A 24,881-nucleotide genomic window follows, 5' to 3' on the forward strand; every position below is an offset into this window, starting at 1 on the left:
TTAGTTTATTTATAAATGTAATTATAACAGACTAGTCTGACATTAACTATCATTAGCTAATAATAATATCATTAGCATAAATAAACAAATATGAAAACTATTAAGGATAATAATGAATAAATTACTTGTCATTGTCACTGCTATAACCGGGGGAGGGAAAGTGACATGCAGATGTCTACATTGTTTGTGCAGGTGTTTGGTTGTGTATTTGTGCAGTAGAGGGTGAATTATGGCTGAGCTGTTATACTGTGCCCCATGTCACACATATCCTCTCACCTCCATAAAATATACTGACCTTAATCAATAACTAATTAGCTACTAATTACCATGCTAAAGTACACAGCACCAATTGCATCAACACACAAACATCCACTTATTGAGAAGTTAAGTAGGGTGGTGCCTATTACACAAGGTCCCACCAGCCTTGTGTTAAACACAGTTTCTCAGCACAGCCACATATATTGACCACAGTAGAACACTATTTGTCTACCAAATACTGCATAAAATAAGATAAAAAACAATTTAAATAAAACATTGTATTGATCCACTAATCCTTTAAAGTTCTCTTTAGTGTTTTTCAGTATATAGTGATTGTTTGCACTTGTGCACTGCCCATAAAGTGCTCAAACATATACCCGCTTCCCCACCAGCCTCTCACTCTCACCCTGACATATTGGCAGCAGTTACCATACCTCCATTTTGTGTTCCCTCAGGAAGCCATGTTATTTCCTGCTGGTCCATTAGCGCCCCATCACTGCAACACATGAACAGTTCAGATAGGACGAGGCCGCTGCTGTAGCTGTCCATGCGAGTTTCAGTCTGTGATGCCCTGTGCTTGACCCGTCTTAGCAATGACAAAGTGTTATTGGTAAAGACAATGAGTAGCAATTACGTGCAGCTGTGTGTGGGGGGTGTGAGGACATACTGATTTATTTGTTGTCTGATGTTGCAATTGGATGCTCTGTAATACATACATGCTCAAATAAGGATAGGGCTGAATTCATGATTATTTGTAATATTTTCATTTTCGTTGGATTACTCAAGTAATAACCCTATCATAGAGATCTACTCCAAGGTAAAGTCCTGACGTCTAGTCTACAAAAAGCAAAAGCTATCCTTAAAAAAAATAAAAAAGATAAAATGGCCAACCTCTCCTCATAGGTGGTCTCCTTGGGAAGTCCTGGAGGATTTCAGCATGGTTGTGATTTCTTTTCCTTCTGCCCAGAAGCAGACAAGGACTGATGGGAAATAAAGGTGCCATTGAACTTTGCAGTTGCAGTATTTTTCAAAGAGAACCTATTTTCCTACGTATTGGTACAAACAACAAGTATATGCATTATAAAGTAATTTGATTGTAATGCTTTTGTACCGCTTAAAATCCTCAATCGTACTAAGAAAGCAATGCCTTCCTCTGACACACGTGTCATCACATTTGTTTATTCTTGTGCTCTCACACATAAAGCGACAAAAGAACTGCACAAAGTGTTAGTAAATGTGACAGGTGAGAGTGAAAGAAAGAGGGTGCAAGATGATGAAAAACAGTGAAAGGGCAAAAAAATAATGCGGCCTTGTTAAAATATAATACTAGGAAAAAGGCAGAGACACTATGTGAAGAATAATGATTGTTTACATGCTTAAACTAAAACATAATATGAGCTGAAATTCATTTCAAAATGCTTTGTTTATGGCTCTTGGTCAATAAATCATCACAACTTAAGTTTAGAAACAAGAAATCTTCTTAATAAAACTTGTCTTTGTTTCTCCACACCATCCAGTGAAACGAAATTTCATTATGATGTTGTCTTTGTTTTGTTTTTTGTTTTTCCCACAACCTTGTCGTCCAACCCCTCCTGGGGCATCCTGAGGCTGCCTCATGCTGGTCAGGATATATAATCTCTCGAGCGGATTCTTCATCTCCCCGGGCTCTCCCTTGGGTCAAATATGACCTGATCAGATGTTTTAACAATTTTTTTTATCATTATTTCTTCACTCTGTGATTTCTTTTAGTGTTCGCCTTTGCCATGAATACTCACTTCTTTCACTTGCATCATCATTAAAAACTAAGAAATATACATAAATGCAAGGAAAAAAGTAGGTGTAATAAAGGTGAGAGGAACTGTTTAAATCTGACATTTCTTTCTGTATTCATATCAACACATAGCAGCTGGATTTACACCTCAAGCTGTTAAAAAGCTATGAAAGAGGCCAGGCTTCTGGTCTGTTCAGCATTGCACCACTAATATTTACATCCATTTCAGATTCATTCACTAAATGTTATTAAATCATGTGGTGTAAAATTGAGAGCAAAAGCTGGCACAGTGCAAGCAGGTAATCACCAGCATGATTAGTGTCATGTTGTCCAAATAAGCTGGAAACAGTTCACTAGCAAGTTCCTTCCAACCTGTTCTGGGATAACAGCCTCTGGGATGAACCCAGATAAAGTTCGGTTCAAAAAAAGCCAACACAAATTAAATTTTGGTCAGTTTTCTTTTGAACATCATCACCTTAACCATGTCCAGACAGATTCCAGTGCAGCTGCCATTTGTATATGACTGCAAGTCATGTTATGCACACTGAATGTGCACCTGTGATTTTATCCACATGAATGTCATATCAGCTACTTATTCAAACTGATATGACATTCATGTGGAGAATCACTATTTGTTGACCCTCTCTTACCCCCATCCCTCCATCCCCACCCCACTGATTGTTTCCTGTGAATTTGTATTATAGTATAGTATATACTGTATAGAAAATATTTTTTCCTATTAATTAACCTATGTAATTTAATCATTGTTTAATTTAAGGTTAATTTGAATCTATAAAAATACATTCATATATGTAGTATATGGTGGTAAATTTTCCACCTTTCTTTAATTATGATTTTAAAAATAAAGATAAATAAGATTAAATAAACACACTTAGTCTTGCGTGCACACATAAACACACACCAAGGCCACAATCAGGCCATATGAACAGACATATTCAGGGCAGTGTTGACCTATATCCCTATGCTAATAAGAGTATTAATTCACATGGGGTCTGCAAACATTCCCGAAGAACAGAAAAAAACCACAAAACACAGAGTGTGACAACCCGCATGTCTTTTTTAAGCCCTTTAACATCTACCAAAAAGATGAAAGTGGGTAAGAAAGTTTTAAAGCAAAAAGACATTTTACTATATAGTACATAAAAGTAGTTTAGTTAAATTGGAGCCTCACAGTGGATGAATGCACTAACAAACTATAAACATTTAAAAACTGAGGTACTTGTTCTCTACCGGTTTCCTTTACAAATTCCAGTAATTAGATTACAACTTTTGTGTTTATGTGTATTTTCTCACCTTTAATTTGCTTTCTCGATCAGCTGTCTAATATCCAAGCCAAAGCTTAATAATATCGACCTATATGTTAATGGGTGCACTCACCTCATTGTATGCATGCATGGATGTGTAGAAAACAGAGCCCTGTGTCTTAATGACAACTATATGAAACTATGTGAAGAGGCGATTGGCCTAGTGTGGGTTTTCTAAAGTGATGGACAGGTGGGATGTCTAATCCCATCAGAGAGTTGGTTAGTTTGTCCCTCAGGGCCCGCCTCTGTCTACCGAGTGGGCCCTGATTGGATGATCTGATTCTTAAAGTCAGATGGATTGAATTGCTTGGGGCAGAGAACAATAGAAATGGGTAGAAAAAAGGGGGAGAGTGTGAAACACACAGAGAAAATGATTGCAAGATGAAATCTGAGAGTGAGAGAGATGGATGAACGGGGTTTCAGAGAGAAAATATACATTTGAGAGAGAATAATAGAGAAAATCTTACATAGTAAGAGATAGACAGAAGACAGAGAGAGCACTAACTGTAAATTCAGACAGATCACTTTGCTTGGAGGAAAATGAATATGGATTTAAATAAATGACTTAGCCTGGGGAGAATGCTGGTAAATTGGGGTGAGTGGGTGGTTGAGATTTGGGATTCCTAAGCAGGTTTTCGAGAAAGGAAAAAAGTCAAGTGGAAGAGGGTTGTAATAAGCTAGAAGCTCAGTCCATTTCTGTGTATTCACTTATGTTGCACCACAAACCAGAAAAAAAAAACATCTTTTTTTCTTTTGCGGGGTTCAAGTTTCCAAAATACTTGATTATAACCCAAAAAAAGCAGCTTTGGGGTTTTTAGGATGCCAGAAAAGGTACACCTTACAGCAGGTCATTAAAACCTGTAATTATCCCTCCAGACCTGTGCTCTAGACCAGCGGTCCCCAACCCCCGGGCCTCGGACCGGTACCGGTCCGTGAGTCGTTTGGTACCAGGCCGCGAGAATTGAGGCTCAGGTGTGAAATGTATAGTTTTCAGGGTTTTTATCGGTTTTGAGCGTTATTTTGTTATTGTTTTTATCGTTGACTCGGTTTTCCTGGGTCTTTTCACGTGTGTTATGAATAAATCTTTTTTTCGGTACCGGTACTAGTTTTATTTTGTTGTATTTATCCGCGACACCTTAAAGGCCGGTCCATGAAAATATTGTCGGGCATGAAACCGGTCCGTGCCGCAAAAACGGTTGGGGATCGCTGCTCTAGACCTTATCATTTCAGTTCATTTTTTGAATTAAGTCTATCCAGCTACCCTTTTGAGCTCTAACTTGGAATCAGTTAATATATAAATGACTGAAAAAATGTCTTTCCTATTTAAAAAGCATGGTCACTGATAAAAGTTTGATACATTTAGAAAATGTGAAATGTATTACATCTGAGTTATGCCATGTTTGAATGTGTCATAGAGCACTAATTGAAATACTTTCAAATTTCAAACGTCAACCCTAGAGTTTCGTTGGAGGATATTATAAGACTTTTGTGACTTTTTTTCTCCAAAGACATTTTGTTTTTATGTTATAAATCAAACTAACCTTTTATGGCTCCTCACCTGGTCAAGTGTGGAAACTTGTATTTCCTAATCACAATTTTTCACAATTACAGTTTTCAGTAGCATAAATCAGTCAATTTAACATCTGTTAAAATCCAGGTAACACATTAGCAGAAAGTTAGCTTAATCATAGTCATGAATAGATTTGTCATGTCCTTGAGTAATAAAAATAACCCCAAAAAACTTATAATGATGAAGTGAGTGAATGTTTGAATGTAATGAATTAATCAGTTGAGATTCAAACTGAAAACAAACATGCAAAAAAGAAATCAAAAAAAGAAATAATTTACATAATTAAAAGTCAAATTAATATTTTTTATAACAAAAATTTATTTCAAGGAATTAAGCTTAATGACAAATCTCTAGTGTTAACAGTCAGTAAATGAATGTGATGCAAGAAAAAAAGCCACAGGTGCCTCTCAGAGAAGTCTTACCTTTAAAAAATAAATACATTACAAATCAATTATTTCTTTGGGGGATGATGCCAAATCAGCAGCAGGTGATTTGGCAAGTGCACAGTAAGTGAAACTGTTACAAAAGCATGCATATTACATCGAGACATGACCATCAATTAACCTCTATACAAAAGCCAAGATAAAACATGTCATTTTCTTTGAAACAAGTCTGAGGTCTGCAGGTCAGAGGCTCCTGCATGCATAATGTCCCACTTTAACTGCAGGCAGATCATTGTTAGTCAAAGTATGTACGTGTAGTAAGATACATTTTCAGAGAACTAGGTTTTGTGTGCGTGTGTGTGTGTGTGTGTGTGTGTGTGTCAACATGTTTGTGTCTATCATTCCCATTAAATCGTAAAGATATGAATAGGTTTCAGTCACATCTGCTTCTCAAACTTACTTTGAACAGTTAAACTCTGCTTTTGTTTGAACTGCTGCTGAGAACTTAGAAAAGTTTTCAGGAGGTGTCTTTGGAAATTTGTACGGTAAATGTGGTATTGTTTGTGGCATTTGATGAAGGTGAAAATATTTTTTTTTCCTGTCCTGTGTTTTCAACATCTCCTAACTGCTGAGCTATACAGTTTACTTTCTGTGAGATATATTTTCTTCAGTTTTGTCTTTGCTCTCTTTTAACGCTCTGCTTTTCAAAAAGAAAAAATTCTCACTTTGCTCTTCTTCTCATTCCTACTCTGATTCATCCTGTGCTATCTATGAGTCTTTCCCAGAAACAGAAAGATTAAATCCATTCTTCAGTGTCCTTAAACCTCCAACTCAGCTGTTTACTTGCAAAAACACCAATACACTTGTTCTAAGTCTGTCAAAGGTTTGTATCTTTTTGTGTTTGTGGTCAGCCTTATATGTGTGTGTGTGTGTGTGTGCGTGCGCGCGCGCGTGTGTGTGTATCCAGGCGTGTGCGTCTGTGCATGCCTCCTTGATATCAGCAGTCTTTTCTAGATCCAACACAAGACTGAATTTAAAAATAAAAAGAACTACTTTCCCCACCTTAAGCTATTAAAAAATAAGAATTGAAATGGTGCAGACTCTGCGTTGTGTTCATTCAAAAGCAAACTTGAGTTTTTCGACAATGACACATTTTTATAATTTTACCTCTATACATCACCACAGTGGATTATGAATTTAAAAAAAAAATCAACAACATGTGATTAAAGTGCAGACTTTCAGCTTTAACTTAGTGGGTCAAAAAATAATTAAGGACTGATAGCCACTTTTAAACATAGAAAACCATTATCAGATGCTCAAAAGTTAATTAACTGACAAGCATTTTCTCGGACAAGTGATGCATGTTCCATTATTATTCTGTGACAAATTAAGCATATAAAATATCTGGAGTTGATTTCAAATGTTGAACTTGCATTTCATATAGTTTCATTGAAATTCTCAATGTGAAGCCAAAGTGCAAGTAAAGCAAGCTGCCAGTAGATGGAAAAACTAAAATAAACCAATCAGAGCGGTAGGGAACATCTCGGAAATGGACAGTTCAATAATCTGGTGCTATTGAACTGGAGAAGGCCAACACTAAAAGAACTGATAGACCATAGAAGATAAATAAAGTGGATGATCTTTCCTTAGTTAAGAAATACTCTTTCACAACACTAGCCAACTCAAGTACACTCATCAGGGTGTAGACATTGTCAAAGTTTATTTTGAAGAAACAATTTAAAACATTTCACATTATCCAAAAACTATATTGGAGGCAATGTTACTACATGGGCATCTATGGCTGCTAGTGGAACTGATGTGATGTGACTGCTTATAAAGGTAAGAGGATGAACTTTGAAATCTGCATGGCTATACTCTTTGCCTAGATTTAAATAAATGCTTCAAAACTGATAAGACAGGGTTTTATAGTACAAGTGGATAATGGCCCAAAACATATCGAAAACATTTTTTCAAGGCAGAGAAATGGAATATTCTTTAATGGCCAAATCACTAACCTGATCTCAGCTTAATAGAGCATGTTTTTCAGTTACTGAAGCCAGAGAGACCCACAAACAATCGGCAACTAAAGGCAGTTACAGTAAAGGCATGGCAGAGTAGCCCAAGGGAGCATATGCAGTATTTTGTGATATCCATTAGTTTCTAAACTTCTGATTGTTACTGACTACAAAGGATTGTCATCCAAAACAGTATATTATTTTATATTTTAAATTATGTTAGTTTGTCCAAATAAAAAAAAGAGAGAATACATATAAATACAACTGTAATTCATTAACAGTTAATGCAGACTTCATGTAAAACCCTTTAAATTTAAAGTGTAAGTCTGCACTCTAATCACATATTCACTCATTCACAATTTAAAATTGAGTGTTGTAGTGTTCAGAGGCAAAGTTCCAAAATGTTTTACTGTCCAAAACAACTATATGAACCCAACTGTGCTGGAAACACTTTCACGACTGAAAGGTCAAATATGAAGTCTCCTCTGGTTACCACACCAAAAATAACCAACTGCATTTTTTCACTATATGTGGTAAGTATTGATGATCCTACCAAGCTCTTGGAAAATAAGCAGTGAAGCAGATTGCCCAAAGCATTAGGCAGAACACAGGAAGACAAAAAAACAAACATTTTATTTTTGAAAAGGACTTTTTTATGATGTTCAAGTAATTCAGTTTTGATTTTTATAAATCACACATTTATTGATTAATCTCTTATAAAGGTAAAGGTTTATACATTATAACAGTTCCTTGAATTCTCTCAGCCTCTATGAGCAATGACAAGTCATCTCCAGAAATGTTTTTAAATTAAGTTGAGTGTTGCAAGTAATTGCAGTACTATTATGGATATTACACTATGTGGGTTTCGTTCTGTAGAAAATTAAAAAAATTCAATTACACTGTGCCCTGGAGTTGCAGTAGAAGAAACACAAACTAGAAAAAATAAAAATTTTCTAGGTGACTCAAATAGGTAATATGAAGGAATTTCAATAAGCGTGGAAAAGAGGGTAGCTAATATTTATCTGAGGTAAATGCCAACACATGTCATTTAAAGTTGGGATGTCTTCTGGAATATAAGTATTTTGGCACTATATTGGTGGCCAACTGTCCCTCCTCTAATTTTTCCACTACACTTGATTGTTTTTCTTTTTTTCATTGATTGGGTGACACCTGACTTTAGGGTTTTAAGTTGTCATCAATAACAAAGCAGTATTTTTTCTGGCTGTAATAAAAGCAAAATTAAACATTTCTAGTTTCTCAGATTAATTTGATCAAAATCAGTCACATCTTGATTGTTTGATTTAAAATTCATTAAAATAGATAAGAATAGTGCAGGCTAGAACTGAACATGAGTTATTTTATGGACTGTGTGTGTGTGTGTGTGTGTGTGTGTGTGTGTGTGTGTGTGTGTGTGTGTGTGTGTGTGTGTGTGCGTGCGTGCGTGTGCTGATGTAATGTGTATATCTAAGGGTTGTAAACACTCAGAATAGAACAGAAGGATACTCATACTAAAACATAATACCAGATACATTGGAAAGTTGGAAATCACTACACGAGGAAAGACAAAAGCTAAAACTGTTCAGAACAGGAATAAGGTAAAAACAGAAACCAGAGGCTTGAAAACATTACAAAAGATTAAATTCATTATTGAATCTCTGACTTGGATTCCTGGTCAGCCTACCAAAGCTACCAAAAGAGTAAATCCTAAAAAGAAACCCAACCTCAAACAATTCAAAATCCTAGTCAGGCTAGGTTCCATTTTTTTAGATTTCAGCAGAAATATTTTCCATTGCCAGACTGTTGCAAATACTAAATGTTAACCAGATCAGGGTTCTCTATCTTGAGTTTTTTTCTGATTGTGTCGCACTCAAATTCTATAAATATTTTTTTTACAATATGTTTGCAATAATCAGAGTCACAGTCTGTTACTGTAAGAGAAAGAAATATCAAGTCTTTAAATTGGACAGTTGTACGTAGTCATTTGCCTATTCTAAAACATTTTAAAATGCTAACAATGGTCTTCATGATAACCACTTGTAGCAGACAGTTTTAATGGATTTCAGATACTGTTAAATTCATCAACTGTTATTAGAGAACTGACCAAGAACACCTGAGGAAAAACTGTAACATGTCAATGATTTATACAGAAAAAGAACATAAAGCAACATTAGCATTCACTTGGAGATTTTTTTGTGTCCTCATAATGCCACTGTTTTGCTGTAAACACTACAGAGCTTAAAGTAATGAAAAAATATATATAATTAAGATATAATTAGAGAAGTAATTAAAGGTTAATTAATTCTTCTTACCTATGTCATAGTATATAACATCCTTTTTGAAGAAGAGATTCTAGTTCATTTTTCTCTGTTCAAATGAGAAACAGTAACTTGAAAACACATCTGTTTCTCAGCCTAAAAGTTCCAGAGCTATATCTGAAAAACTTTTTCAATGGACTATAATTTGATTTTTCTTACATATTCCCCCGGGGTATCCAGACTTTGCATAGCTATAATTCAGCAAAACTAAGGTAGAAATAACAGACATGAACAATTACTTTAGTGGTAGCTCAAGAAGCACCATTGTGATGTCCCCTGACTTCTGATGTTTTATACCTTCATTGGAAACCAAACCCTGTCACAGCAACCGTGCAGTATTCACACTGATTTACACCTAGAAAATAAAAATGATTTGGAGAAATAGTTTGAGGCACCAACAGTCTAACATCCCTTTGATGTTAACAAGCGGTAAATCAGGTTTCAGAGAGAGAGGAAGATGAAGAGGGAGACGAGGTACGATGAGGGGGGAGGATGAAGTGGAGACAAAAGAAAAAGAGCAGGTCAAGAAAGGGAAATGCTGGATGTTGAAAGAGATTTAAAGAAAGTTAAAGAGAGAGAAGAAAAATAGAAATTGAAAAGAGGAAGTGAGGAGAAGAGGGGTTGGGCAACTTTTCTTTTATGTTACAGGAGCAGGAGGAAGTTAAATTGAAAGAAATTAAAAGTTGAGAGCAGATAGGGAAGAAATGGTTTAGCTCTGATGTACAAAATGTTAACCTCTTTTCAGATCAAAGTCTTTCATAGGGAAGCCCAAAAAATTGAACCATACAAAATTGTGTTTAGATCATGTGTGCGTTTATTGTGTTTATCAGGAAAAGTGAAATGTTGTTCCAAGATTGCTCTATAATAAACGTTTGCTAATTTGCTAATTTGCTAACATGTTCCAAATTCAAGTGCCTACAGTAAAAAAACATCCATCATCTAGCAAAAACTAGTCCGTTTTACAATGGGACTACTCATTTAATATATTATCATCTTATTATTATTTTTTTTTTACCTTTCATTGTTTATTTTATTTTCACTTACTGAATACGGGACAGACTTGACTGGGGGAAAGAAGGGGAGAAAGAAAGAGGGAAAGAGAAACAGCTGAGAAGAGGGACAGGGGAGAAGGGCAAAAGACAAAAACCAACAGAACGGGCAGAGAAAAAAAATGCATATATCAATCACCTGGGTCACCTGCTGAGAAAGAAAAAAGAAAGCAAGCAGAAGAGAACAAGAGTAATAGAATAAACAACATCACAATGATATATGGGAATATGACAGTAAATACTAAATGTTAAACATTATTGTGCAGCACAACAAAACACAGTGTGCTTTGAGGTAGGAGCCAAAAAGGGTGTAGTTTGTGGGTGTGATCACCCGTGTGTACACCTGTGAGCATGGACGCGCTTGTTTTTTGTTTTTTAAAAGGTCCCTTCATGTAATAATCTGCTAGAGGGTGTGGGGGGGCCACAGCCCCGTCCTCCAGGGCGTGAAGCAGGTGTGGAGGAGATCAAAACTCCAGACATCCAGAGGCCCCCAGAACACAAGAGACCAAGGAAGACCAACAGAGGGGCAGCTGCGCCACTGTCCCGGAAAGAGCTGAGGAGAGTCCCAGATGAGGGGTCACTCAGCAGCCGCGGAGCAGAAGCCAGGGGGAGTTGCAGTGACGCGCCCGTGAGCTCCGCCGGCAGCCAGCTGCGCCTGAGTGACCGAGCCCCAGGCCGAGAGGCCGGGGGCACCCCACCTCCGAAGTGGCCCGAGCGAGCCCCAGGCTCCAGGCCCCGATAAGCGGCCGCCAAAGAGTGAGCCGGTGTGTACCTGGACGCCCATCCCCGGACACAAAGAACCACCAACGCACCGATGTCTGAGGGGGTCCGCCACTGGCAGGGGAAGTGGAGGTAGGGGGAGATAGGCCTCCAAACCTTGGAGGGCCTGAGATGTCCCCAGAGAGGTGGCGCCTGACACCCAACCTGACATATAGACACAGACATACAGGCACACACAGATACAAACATCCATTCCCACCCTCATGCTCTCATATGCACTTACTCCACACTCAACCAACCTGGAGACAGACATAAAGAGACGTTGTACACACGATCACACTCCCCAAGCGTACTCTACAAACCGGGTCTAGGTGCCCCCGCCCCTGGAGGGGGGAACTGCACCCAGACCCAGGTGGTGTTTCCCTTTTCCCTGCGGTGGGGGGAGGCAGACCACCCCGACTCCGCAGCAGCAGGAAGGCTCCACACTCCAGACCGCAGTCGGACGGCCAACTCCTCCTCCTAGCCCCCCTACACCAGCAGGTCGCAGAGAATGGGGGTGAGAGAAGACTCCAAACCTCCCTCCATCCGCTCATTGTAGTGTTGATGCATGTGTGTTTTAAGGTGCATTTAAAACCCAGGAGGGCTTGGAGCTACCTGCCAGAGAGCAGCAGGTAAGCGCATGGTCCCTCCTGCTAGCCCTCAATGTCTATGTGTATTTAAAATTGAGAGGTGGGCAACGATGCCAGGGGTGGGGTGTACACCCTGATGGTACTTTGGACTCCGTGTATCGTGCCCACCCCCAAGATCCTATATGTATGTGTAATGAGAGTGTGAGTAATGTGAATGTCTAAGTTGTGGGATAAAATTGAGGCAGAGGCAGCCAGAAGGGGACAGAGGGGGGGGGGGGGGGGGTAGCCTCCTCTGCACCCTGGTGACATACCCCTACTCCATGGCCCTGCATGTGTGGGTGGTTGTGGTGGAGCGGGAAGAGGGAGGCAGCTGGAGATGGGGAGGGAAGGAAGGGAGGGGCAAGTGACCCCTCCCTGGGGCCAGCTCCCCCGCTGACCCCAGTAGGCACCCCCACACTCCACGACCCGCCAGGGAAAGGGGGCCCAGGCCCATCCAGACCGGGGCCCAGTGCAGCAGCGCCGCTCGGCCCCACAGAGCCCGGGACAGTCCACCCAACCCCACCACAGAGAAAACTGCACCCACCCCACCATCCACTCATCTTCCAGACTACATAAGACAATAAACACCCAGGCTGAGATCTTCCTCCACCTCTCCTGTATCTCCCCCTCCTGCAGAGGGAGCTCCTGAGGAGAGGAAAGCTCCTGCAAGATGTGACAATCTCCCCCACCAGTTGAAGAGCCCCCCAGGTGGCTCGATGCACCGGCGGCACCCTGCTCCAGGGCTGGGCCCCCATGCACCCACCCGCCCACAACCCCGGCAACACACCAACCAGGACCCAAGCCCCCGAGGCCCGGTCCGGGTCCCAGCCCAGAGACGGAGCGCCCCCAGAACCTCACGCCCATCCTGGTCCCACCCAGGGGCAGCCAGGCTACCAGGTCAGTAACCCACGTCCGTCAGCACAGACCCTCCCCTAGCCCCGCTGCACGCAGTCACCTGAGAGCCAACAGAGCCCCTAACCGGACATGACCGCTACCCCGGGTTGAGCCCCCCAAGGAAGATGCCTCCGGGGAACCCCCCGACGCCCTAAGCCTGTCCCTACCCCCACACCAATCACAACAGTGAAGGCGGGACCAAACTATGACCCCCCACCCCCACTAGGTGATGGAGCTGATCAAAGGAGCCCAGAGCAATTGATCTGATGTGGTGGCAGAGGCTGTATCAAGACTAATGTAATCTAATAGATAATTTCTATATTGGTTAGAATTAAGATTATTTTTATTTTTCCAGTTCATGAGGACTGTTTTCTTGGCTATGCATAGGGCAGTGAAAACCATATGGGCTATATTCTTTTCTGAAGTGACATTATCTAAGCTGCCCAACAAACACACTAAGGGGGAAGTTGGAATGTTACATTTCAGACACTTCGATAAGTCTTCACATATCTCGCGCCAAAACTTCTGAACTGGTGGACAGAACCAAAGAGCGTGGATATAATTGTCCGGTGAATTGGTTTGGCAGTGTGAGCAGTTGTTGGTAGACGTAAAGCCCATCTTGAACATCCGATGACCTGTATAGTGCACTCTATGTAATATTTTGTATTGAATTAATTGAAGACTGGGATTTCTAATTAGATGAAAGGTTTTTAAGCAAATCTGAGACCAGAAGTTTAGGTCTAAGTTAACTGATAAATCCGCTTCCCATTTTGCAATAGGAAGTGATATTGATTCATCTGTTTTAGAAAGCATTCTGTATATTTTGGATAGTAATTTGGGGGGTTTAAGAGTAAGAAATTGAACCACACTTGGTGGTGTTTGTAGTTCAACTTGACCCGGTTTAAATTTCTTTTTTACTATGGATTTAATTTGTTGATATTCTAAAAATCTTTTCTTGTTGATCCCATATTGTGTAACTAGTCCGTCAAATGAAATAAATTCTGTTCCTTCTAGTATATGTTCTAAATATTTGATTCCTTTACCACTCCAATCTGAAAAGTTTATCATATTATTGTTTTGTAATATGTCAGGGTTGTTCCAGATAGGTGTACGTTTGCATGGGATTAATGAAGACGCCGTCAATTTTAGAAACTCCCACCATGCTGTCAGAGAAGAGCTGATGTTGATGCTTTTTAAAGCATTCATGTCGTTGGATGTTTGAGCTGATAAATGGTAGGTCTGAGATCTCTAGATTATTGCAGAGTGCTTGTTCTACATCTAGCCAAGGTTCATCTAAGAGGGTGTGTTTTAGCCATCCTGAGATAAACTGAAGCCTGTTGGCTAAGAAGTAGTGCTGAAAGTTAGGTAGTTCTAGTCCTCCTTTATCCTTGGTCTTTTGTAGTGTTTTTAAGCTTATACGTGGGGGTTTATTTTTCCAAAGGAATTTGGACATACATGAATCTAGAGATCTGAACCAATCTTGTGGCGGTTTAGTTGGGATCATTGAGAATAAATAATTTATTTTTGGTAAGACCATCATTTTTATAGCGGCAACCCTTCCCATGAGTAATATGGGTAGACATTTCCATCTAGCCAGATCATCTTCTACCTTCTTTAAAAGTGGGATATGGTTTAATTTAGTTAGATCTGCAAGCTTGGGAGAAACATTAATACCTAAATATTTTATATTTCCCGATTGCAGTGGTGTAGAAGAGGAATTATGGAAGGAGCAATTAATCGGTAGGACTGTAGATTTTGACCAGTTAATTGAGTAATCTGATATTCTTGCAAAAGAGTTTATCAATTCAATCACCCCAGAGATATTGGTTTGTGAATTTTGGAGAAAGAGTAACACATCATCCGCATAAAGGCTGATTTTATGTTCCACGTTCTTGCATTTTATGCCCTTAATTACTGAATTCTGTCTAATTGCTGCTGCTAGTGGTTCAATAAAAATTGCAAATAGTGAAGGGGAGAGTGGGCATCCCTGCCTGGTGCCCCTCAAGAGACAGAAGCTGGAGGATGTCTGGTCATTTGTTCTAACACAAGCTGTTGGGGAATTATATAATATTTTTAACCAGTTTATGAAAGAGGATCCAAAACCAAATTTGTGTAAAGTTGCAAATAGAAATTTCCAGTTAACTCTGTCAAATGCTTTTTCTGCGTCTAAAGAGAATATTGTAGTTTCTAGGTTTTTACTGTATGAGTAGTCTATCAAATTAAGTAATCTACGTGTATTTGTTGATGAGTGCCTACCTTTTATGAAACCAGTTTGGTCAGGATGAATTAAGAGGGGGGTTATTTTCTCCAGTCTCTTTGAGAGAGCTTTACAGATTATTTTAAGGTCTACATTTATAAGGGATATTGGACGATAGCTTGAGGGATATACAGGGTCTTTGCCTGGTTTTAGCAGGAGATTAATGTTTGCAGAATTCATATTTGATGGAAGTCTGCCCTTTTCTTTAATTTCCAACAACGTTCTGTAGAAAACTGGTGCTAGAATCGACCAGAATTCTTTGTAGAATTCTGCAGGAAAGCCATCTGGACCTGGAGCCTTATTATTGTGCATACTTATCAGGGCTTCCTGGAGTTCACCTGGTGTCAGTGGTGAATCCAGTGCCATTGCTTGAGTGTCCAATAATTTTGGAAGAGTTATGTTGTCCAAAAACTGATCAATTTCTTTTTTAGATGGGTTTATTTGTGGTGAATACAACGTTTTATAGAAATCCCTGAAAATGTTGTTTATTTGTATCGGTTCATATAATGTGTTCCCAGATGAATCTTGAACAGCACATATAGTTGTTTTTTCTTTATTTATTTTTAGCTGGTTTGCTAGAAATTGACCGGATTTATTACCATGTTCGTAAATTTGTAGGCGTAGTCTTTGTACTAAGAATTTTGTTTTTTTATCAATTATCTCATTTAATTCTAGTTTTGTTTTGCGTATTTTGTTCAATGTTTCCTGATCTTGGTGGGACGCGTAGGCTTCTTCTAGTGATTTGATGTTTTTTTCTAATTCCTGAATATTTTTGTTTTCTTTTTTCTTTTTATGTGATGAGAAAGAAATTATTTTACCTCTCATCACAGCTTTCCCGGCTTCCCATAGAACAGAAGCTGATGTTTCGGGAGTGTCATTATAGTTCAAATATGAAGTCCACTCTTTTTTAAAATATTTAATAAAGTCTTCATCTTTAAGTAGTGATATATTAAATCTCCAGTTTTTTCTTGGCGTAGTATTATTCTTGTGCATTAGTGTTAAAGATACAGGACCATGATCGCTGACAGCTATAGGGTGAATCTCAGTGTCTGAAATGTCGTTCAGCAGTGAGCTGCTGACCAAAAAATAATCCAGACGAGAGTAGGAGTGATGGACATGTGAGAAAAAAGTATATTCCTTACTGGTGGGGTGAAGGGAGCGCCATGCATCGCAAAGACCAAAGTCGCTCATATACTGTTTGATTATATTTGTGGACTGCCAATTACGCTGAGTTCCCGCTGTATTGAGCCTATCCTTGTCTTCATTTAGTCCAAGGTTGAGGTCACCTCCAAGAACAAGTGTGCCATCTAAGGCTACGTTCACACTGCAGGTCTTAATGCTCAATTCCGATTTTTTGATCAAATCCGATTTTTTTGTCTCCTCGTTCACACTACAAATAAAATGCGACAGCAAACGCGCTCTAGTGTGAACGCTCAAAGCGGCCCGCATGCGCAAAAGAAGATGTCACACACAACGCGCTCTGTTTAGACCCAGAGCAACAGTATTGTTTGACTGATGGCCGTTAATATAAAGACTTCGGACTTTACGTTTCCCAATTTTTGCTTTAAGTTATTTTGTTATTTACATAATAATGTAAATAACCTAATAATGATCCTTATTGCTGTTTAAGAGAGGAGCGGTGCTTCAAAGGATAGCTGCAGAATCTGCAGATTATACAGTACAAATAAAATGTTTACGTTGTCTTCACAACAGTTTCACTGACATCTACACTGGATGGCCAGGAAGCGTTCGCGATGTCTTCTCGGGCGCTGATAATTGGCTTCAGTCTTGTGTCGGTGACGTAAAAGGCGGATTTAATGCGACTTGACCGTTCAAACAGCAGTCGCTTTCTAAAACATCGGATATGTATCGGATTCAGTACCACATACGAAAGTGACCCAGATCGGATTTGAAAATATCGGATTTGCGCCGTTCACACTGTCATAGCATGATCGGATATGGGTCGCATAGGGTCAAAAAAATCGGATTTGATGCGCTTTCGCCTGCAGTGTGAACGTAGCCTAAGTGTTCAGAGAGTGCACTGAAAAAACCGTGAAAGAATGAGGGATCATCAACATTTGGACCATATACACTTGCAATACATAGCTTTTTATCACGTATAGATAGTTTAATGATTAAGAATCTACCCTCTGGATCTATAACTGTATCGAGTACTGTGAAATTAATATTTTTATGTATTAAAATTGCTGCTCCCCTTTGTCTAGAATTATAACAAGCTGAGAACACATTGGGAAACTCAGGTGTTTTAAGTTCATTCGAACCTCTAAGAGGTCTGTGGGTCTCTTGTAATAGGACAACATCCGCCTGTAGTTTTTTGAGTTGGTTAAATATTTTTAACCTCTTTTCTCTGGAGCCAGCTCCATTTATATTCCATGTAATGAACCTCAGTGTACCCATAGATGTTTGTGTATAACTAGGGATGTATGCTGTGTGCGTCGCTTAGACAGGTGGAGAGAATACGTCACTTGTTCATAAATAAAGAGAAGGAGAGAGAGAAAAAATGTGTGGCGAGATGCTCCCTGAGTCTGACTTTGTGTATGCATAGTTACTAATATGAGTAGGCTTGGCTTAAGTGTGTGTGTATCTTATATGACTGTGTGCGCTGTCTGACTGATGTAAATGTGCTGCCGTTGAGCGCATGGTGCGTATGTGTCGAAATAAAGGATGTTTGTGGATGAGTGTCGAAGCAGGTGATCGAGGCAGTGAAAGGAATAAAGAAAGAAACCAAGGACAGGGGTGAGCAGCATACAACCAAGAGGGGAAAAGAGAGGAGAAAAAAAAAAAAACGAGAAGAAAAAAAAAACAGAAACAAAACGTAAACATTCCAATTAAATCACTGACGGAGAGTGACGGTGTTAATTCTGCTATGAAATTACACTTTAAGATGCGATTTGATACTGGTAAGTTAAACAGATGTTAGTGCAAGTTAGTGTGAGTGGATAGGGAAATGGTGTAGCTGATTCTTATCTGGTGTGAGGTTAATACAGCCACGGAGTGATGTTGGGGTCGCGGTGGAGCTGTCCGTCCACGTACAGCCGGTCCACAGCGATGACAGCGCGGGAGCCCTTCTGGATGAAGCCGCGTCGGATTGGGAAGAGGACCCTGCGTCGTTCCAAGATCTCTTTGGGGAACTGGTCGTTCACGCTGAAGTCCGTTCCTTTTAATTCCCTGCCGCGGCTTTTCACATGTTGCTTTTGTTTGAAGTGGCCGAATTTGGCCACGATAGGACGTGGTCTCCCGGCCGTAGCCCGAATGGGGCCGAGGCGATGTACCCGATTGAAGACGATGTTCTTCACAGTGTCCTCTGGCAGCTTCAGGTGGGTTTTGATGAAGCTTTTTACCGTGGTCTCCGCGTCCTCTCCAGCGGCTTCTGGAATACCAGAAAATACCAGATTATCACGCATGCTACGAGCTTGTAGATCGATAACTGTTTCTTTTATTTTTTTATTTTCTCTATTGAGCTGGGTAACATTATCTGTGAGACATTTCACCGACTCCCTTAGCGTGGCATTTTCAGCAGCAAGCGTTTCCACCTGCTGCTGGCTGTACTCCAGGGATTCTCGCAAGCATTTAAATTCTCGGTGAAGAATCTCCATCAAGGACAGCCTTGCGTCGAAACTGGACAATCGCTTGTCGATTGACTCCAATATGTCGGCAATATCTTTGCCGGCTGGCGATGTTGAGCCGGGGGAATCTGCCTGGCGTTGTCTTTTCGACGACGGCGTCTCAGGTTTGGCCGGGGAAGCTGCACACGGGGTCTTCTTCATCACGAGATCCTGAAAGCACTGATCAATATAATCTTGGAGAGTCTCTAAACTCTCCTCGTTGTTCTCCAGGGTGTTGGAGATTATTTAGACAAATAGTGTTAGTTATAAGACAATTGATAAGTGTATTTGGTAATGCTGAAGCTTAAATGAATTTGTTCAAATCTAAACTACCATTTGCTTTAATTTTCCGCCAAAATCTCCGGCGTCTGACGTCAGTTACAACATGAGTCGCTTACCTTGTCCGTCACTTACTCACCCCAATATATTATCATCTTAAGTACTCAGTAGTTATTGGTCAGACCATTCCTCTTTGAACTGGCATTCAGTTTGAGCTTACATTATGCACTTACAATTCATTAACATCTATCTATTTAGGCTAGACAGGGGCATTGTCCCAAACAGACGCATGAGAGCTCAATGGGAAATTAAAATAACATAAACGTGCACTTCTGAGAGTTTATTTTTTTAAAGTCAGAATGAAAACAGTTTTCTTTGTTTGTAGAGAGCAAATTTATAAGCTTATATTGTCCTCCATATGCTAAAGGGTCACAGTATGAATCACCATTATAAGAACAAACACCCATAGAGAAATAGACCAGAAAGGTAGATTTGCTAGCAAAGCTACAAAAGCAACAAAAACCTTTTATGAAGCTTTAAACATGGTTAGAGCAGTCAAGACCAGCTTTGTAATTTCCCACAAAGAGTATTTGGTGCACTCTACCGTGCTAATATACAGAAGCACTTGAGAATGAACCCCTCTCCAGGCGAACCATAACAAAATGGATCGAGGACATTTTCAAAGATCTGGAGCTTGAAAAACAAAACAGACAATTTTGATTTTTTTTCTCCGTGGCTGTGGACAAAAGCTGTGATGTCTGTGACACAGCCTAGTTACTCATCTTTGTACATGGGATAATGAAAGAGTTTGAGATTACGGAGGAGCTGGCAGCAACGTGCTGAATGAAAAGGACCACGACAGGGAGTGAATTGTTTACGGAGGTAACTGCATGCTTTGATAGGCTTGGGCTGAAATGGGCAAACTGGCAGGTGTTACAACCGATGGCTGTCCAAATCTGACAGTGAAAAATGTCTGACTTTTGTAGCGGATAGAAGATAAAGTGACTTCAGTAAACCCAGAACTGAATCTGGTATTTTTGCACTGTATTATACGTCATAAAGTGTTGTGTACAGTAAGTCAGTACTAAAAATGAACCATGTTTTTGATGTTATAACTAAAATAGTTAACTTCATCAGGCAAGAGCACTGAATCACAGACTTTTGAGTAACTGTTGGAAGAAGTCAGTATCCCTTTTTTATTCATCTCACTAAGAGGAGAACTTACCATACATGAGGAGATATGCGCAGATGATGGTTCTCTTTGGATTTTAATTTAATCTTCAATTCAGTTTCATTTATATAACACCACATAACAACAGCGGTCACCTCAAGGCGCAAGTAAAGAGCATAACAATAAATATAAAACCCCAACAATCGAACAACCATCTTTGAGCAAACACTTGGCGACAGTGGGAAGGAAAAACTCAATTTTACTGGGAAGAAACCCATCACAGAACCAGGCTCGGGGAGGGGTAGCCATCTGCCACAACCAGCTGGGTTTAAGGGGAGAGAAACAGGACAAAAAAAAAACACTGTCTGGAAACGGTACCCAAAATAGACTACACTGAAAAAAAGGGATTGGCCAACTCTTGGATTTACGTAAGCATCTTGCGTGTATTTAACATAAGTGCCTCGTGCTTTAAAGTTAAGTGTAACTATATAGTGTAGAAACTACATGATATGCAGAGAGGCTAGATTAAATTGTTCATATCATGTTCGAGTGAAGTAAGTCAATAACTTACTGCGACACCGCACGGGATTTCAGTCTCGCACGCTTTGGATCGTGGTTTCAGGAAGGCATCCATCTCAGTCAAATCGAGCAGCCGCCTCTAAGTAAATTGGGTGGTTGTTGCATTAAAAAAGTCTAACTTGTAATTTAAACACAATAATTTCATGTTTCTATGAATGTAATTAAATCATGAAGAATCTGTATGAAATTCAACAACTTAATTTGTTCTTGTTGAGATGACATGATACAATCTAGTAAGAGTGGTTAGTTGCTGAACTCATGAAATTCACAAGATCGCACGAGATGTCAAACTGCAGGAAAATCACTGGAGTTATAAGAGGCAGACAACTAACTCAATTGTTTAAGTTTCTGCCAAAGCAAAAAATTTGTGTGCAACCAATGTCCACTACTGAATCAAGTAAATCCAACACGGCCTTTTTTTCAGTGTAGATTTAACTTCCTGAAAAACCCAAATAGCAGTAGCAGTTTGTATAAAAAAGGTTTTTGAATTTTTGCAAAAAACACTGTAGTTTTGGGAAATGTTTATTAAAGTGGGATAAGATGTAGGTGTTTTTACTATGTCTATTTAACATTTCCATTGTCTTTCATTGTCGTATTGCAATAACTAAATCATTCTTAACAGTAACAGGTTGTAAAGAGATAAAATGAATATTTAGACGAATTGAGTTCACCTTAATGGTGTACAGCACAATAGGCCAAGTTGTTTACAGTTAAAGATTTTAAAAAACAAACTGTAGTGTGGGTGGTGTGAGCTTTTAAATAAGTCATCTGTAAGCAGTGATGTCTGATACACTAATTTCTACAACACGGGGATTGAATGTGAGGTGCAGCTGAGTGGAAAACCTAATAAACAGAAGTTGGCAGATTTAGAAAAGGAAGAAGACTGGGGTGTAAAAACAAAAAAGGGTGAAGACGTCAGATAACAGGAAATGGATGTTCATATGCTTTAGGGTTAAATAGGAATGGGTGGGGAGCACAGAACATTTGAGGCACTGGGAGATGAAAGAAAGGGTGGGAGGAGGGATGAGAAGTGTAGTGTAGAGACAGAGAGGGTGGAGAAGTTATAAACTTCTCAGGAATGGATTAATGGCCATAGAATTATATAAAGATGCAGAAATAAGAATAGGTGGGGCAGGAAAAAATAGTGAGAAAGTCTACTTAACACAGTTTTGCACCAACTGATGATTAAATATTTACACATATTACATTTTCTGAATATTGCAATTTTCTCAATATATTTTTTTCTAAAGCAGTCATAAATAAATAATATTAGACTGACTTTATGCCAGTTTGGAAATTGTAACTGCCCTTGCTTTTATTTCATAGCTGCTGAACTTTTGTTCCAATTTTTAAGGTACTTGAACACATAATTCTCTGCTGTCACTAGGAGAAGAATTGCTTTCTTTGTTTCCCTTTTCTCACCTTATAACTCTATTTGGTTCCTTTGTTGGCTATCCATGCACATTTGCAATATGTTATACAGATCCCTAGTTTAGGTATTATATAAAGAGCTATAAATATGCAAATACGGCCAATGCAGTATTTTAGCAAACTGTAACTTTCTGTTCAAATCTGACTGATTATTTCTATCTTTTGACAAAGACATTGCTGGTAAAAAAATGCACATTGATTAATCAAAACACTGAAAAAGATTAAAATTAAACAGAATACATTGTAGGATTTTCCATTGCCTTATGTCCCTTTCCAGTCAGTTCATATGGGGTCATATACTGGATGGTTTGCTAAAAGTGTATATCCCAACACTCACTTAAAACAAGCATTAATCAGGACAACAACTGCTTTAGCATTAATGCAATAAGAAAGATGGTTGAACTGCATAATGTTGTCCTTTGGGAACAAATAAAAAAAAAGTGTTTGCGTAACCAAATGAAATTAAAATCTATATTTAAAAATCGATTCTTCTTCAGAAATCCATAAACCTATTTTATAAATGAAGTTGTTTCATTTTAAATATGTATAGAAACAAACATTATTCCTACCAGTTGTTAGCGCTATGTCCCATGCAGTTTTGGTTCCTAAAAAGACTGCTCTACCCAGAGGTCAAAGTTCAAACCCCCTTTCCACTCATCACCGTATTAGAAGGTGTTGTGTTGCAACATTAAATTTCAAAAAAACAAATATGTACTATAGAGTGTTAAAAAGCTTTAGACTGTTTTTTTAAAAAACAAAAAAAAGAAATCATGCATTTTGCTAAACCCACTGGTATTCTGGTTCACAGTATTCTTGTTGGTCATCTTATGTATTCAGTGAAATTGTGCTAATGTCTTAAAATGACTGCGATTTACTGATTCGAGGCTGTTAAATGTTAATATGTTGCTTCACGTTGGCGGAGATAACAAGAGAGAATTCGCAAACCTGAAATGCCACTAATGCAACAGGAAGAAGTACATTATTAACCTTTTCTTTCAGGGCACATTACAGAACAGTTTTGCAAAGTGCTTTACAAGATTAATAAACTTGTTATAAATCAGTGACAAATATCTTACTGGATGCAACACTATAATTATTGTGAAAACTTGCTTTAGGCTGTGCTTGAGCAATACACAACAGAAGCTGCATCTGTTTCTGTGGAAAAAACTCATGCAACTCATTTGATTTCTGTTTAAAATGTCACACATGCATGCACGTTTTTCCCAGTCTCAATCAAACTGTTTTTTCCCTCTTTTTTATTTATACATTTATTTTTAGGTTTCTCCAAACTGTGACAAGGTTTTGGTGAATGGCAAAGAAATGCGTGGTCGGCAGTCTTTGACCATCAAGTTCTCATACCTGCACCTATCTGCTCAGCTTCAGCTCACCGTCTGGGTGCCCAAGCTACCGCTTCAGATAGATCTGTCAGATACTGAGCTCAGCCAGGTCAAGGGCTGGAGGGTGCCAATCATCACTAACAAGAGGTAATTTGCCTGTCTGACCTTGAGGGAATGGGGGAGTGTAACACATGGTAGAAGGTGTAGGCATTAGCATAATTTTGTCAAAATGTAGAGCATTTTACGTACACCATTTTCATTTATGCTACAAAGACTTTTTTTTCTTTGGTAAGAAACACATTTTAAGACTATTCAGAAGGGAAACACAAACACCTGCAATTTCTGTTAGAATCGAGCAGTGAACTGTGAGGAACTGCTAGTTTTTGAAGTCACAAAAATTCATGGTACAGGCATTTGTTGAGTTGTATTTCCTACTCTTCTCTGAGAAATTTTATTTTGTCTTTCATTTTGGTGTGTGTATATATATATATATATATACACACACTACAGCTTACAATGCCATATTTTCCAAATTCTCTCAAAGCTGAACCAAAGGTGTATCACTTTTAAGTTGCAGACTGACAATATTGTTTATTCCTACCAGTGTTACAAAGCACATAACAGGATGTTAAAAATAGAAATTGAGTGTTTCTTGCCAAAACTTACATTGGCATTAATGTTTACATTGGAAGTTTTCATCATTTACAGAGCTTTTAATGATTCTAAATAACATTATACTTTTGTGCTTCTATCTCTGATTGTGTATTTGTATGACAGGTATGTGTGTTTGTGTGTTTTATTCCTATTTCTCATCTTGCCACCCTTCCATTTTGTTCTGCTGGGCCTATTTTTCAATTTTGGCAATTTCTGCTCACGCAGCCACCAAGCCGTGTGCACAAACACACCTCCATCTCCCCAAACCACTATCTGACAGAGTGAAACACAAGCACTATTAGGTAGAGACATTCACACAGACACATGTGCAACTGGGGCACTGGGTAATGGAAAGAAAATTCCTGTAATATTACCTGAGTTTCATAGGTACTGTAAAGATATAAGACACAGATGCAGTCCTCTGTGTGTATATTCTTATGTGATTATATGATCCTATGTGTGCCTGTATATGGTCAATGATAGATTTCACAGAGGCAGGCAAAGGAGAAAGAATGTGTTTATTTGCATCCTTCTGAGATAAAAATACATTTTCATTTAGAGACGAATCGAGACAAGTTG

At 39.0% G+C, this 24,881-nt stretch overlaps 1 protein-coding gene across 1 annotated transcript in view; it reads left to right on the forward strand.

The window, feature by feature from the left end:
* LOC113033269 (transmembrane protein 132C) overlaps window positions 1–24,881 on the forward strand; it is a 293,196-nt gene that overhangs the window by 255,019 nt on the left and 13,296 nt on the right. Inside the window, exon 7 of the mRNA XM_026186903.1 lies at window positions 23,590–23,795. Coding sequence (XP_026042688.1) covers window positions 23,590–23,795 — 206 coding nt within the window. The remainder of the gene's footprint in view (window positions 1–23,589; window positions 23,796–24,881) is intronic.

This window comes from Astatotilapia calliptera, chromosome 12, assembly GCF_900246225.1.
Source record: "Astatotilapia calliptera chromosome 12, fAstCal1.2, whole genome shotgun sequence".
Lineage (NCBI taxonomy): Eukaryota > Metazoa > Chordata > Actinopteri > Cichliformes > Cichlidae > Astatotilapia > Astatotilapia calliptera.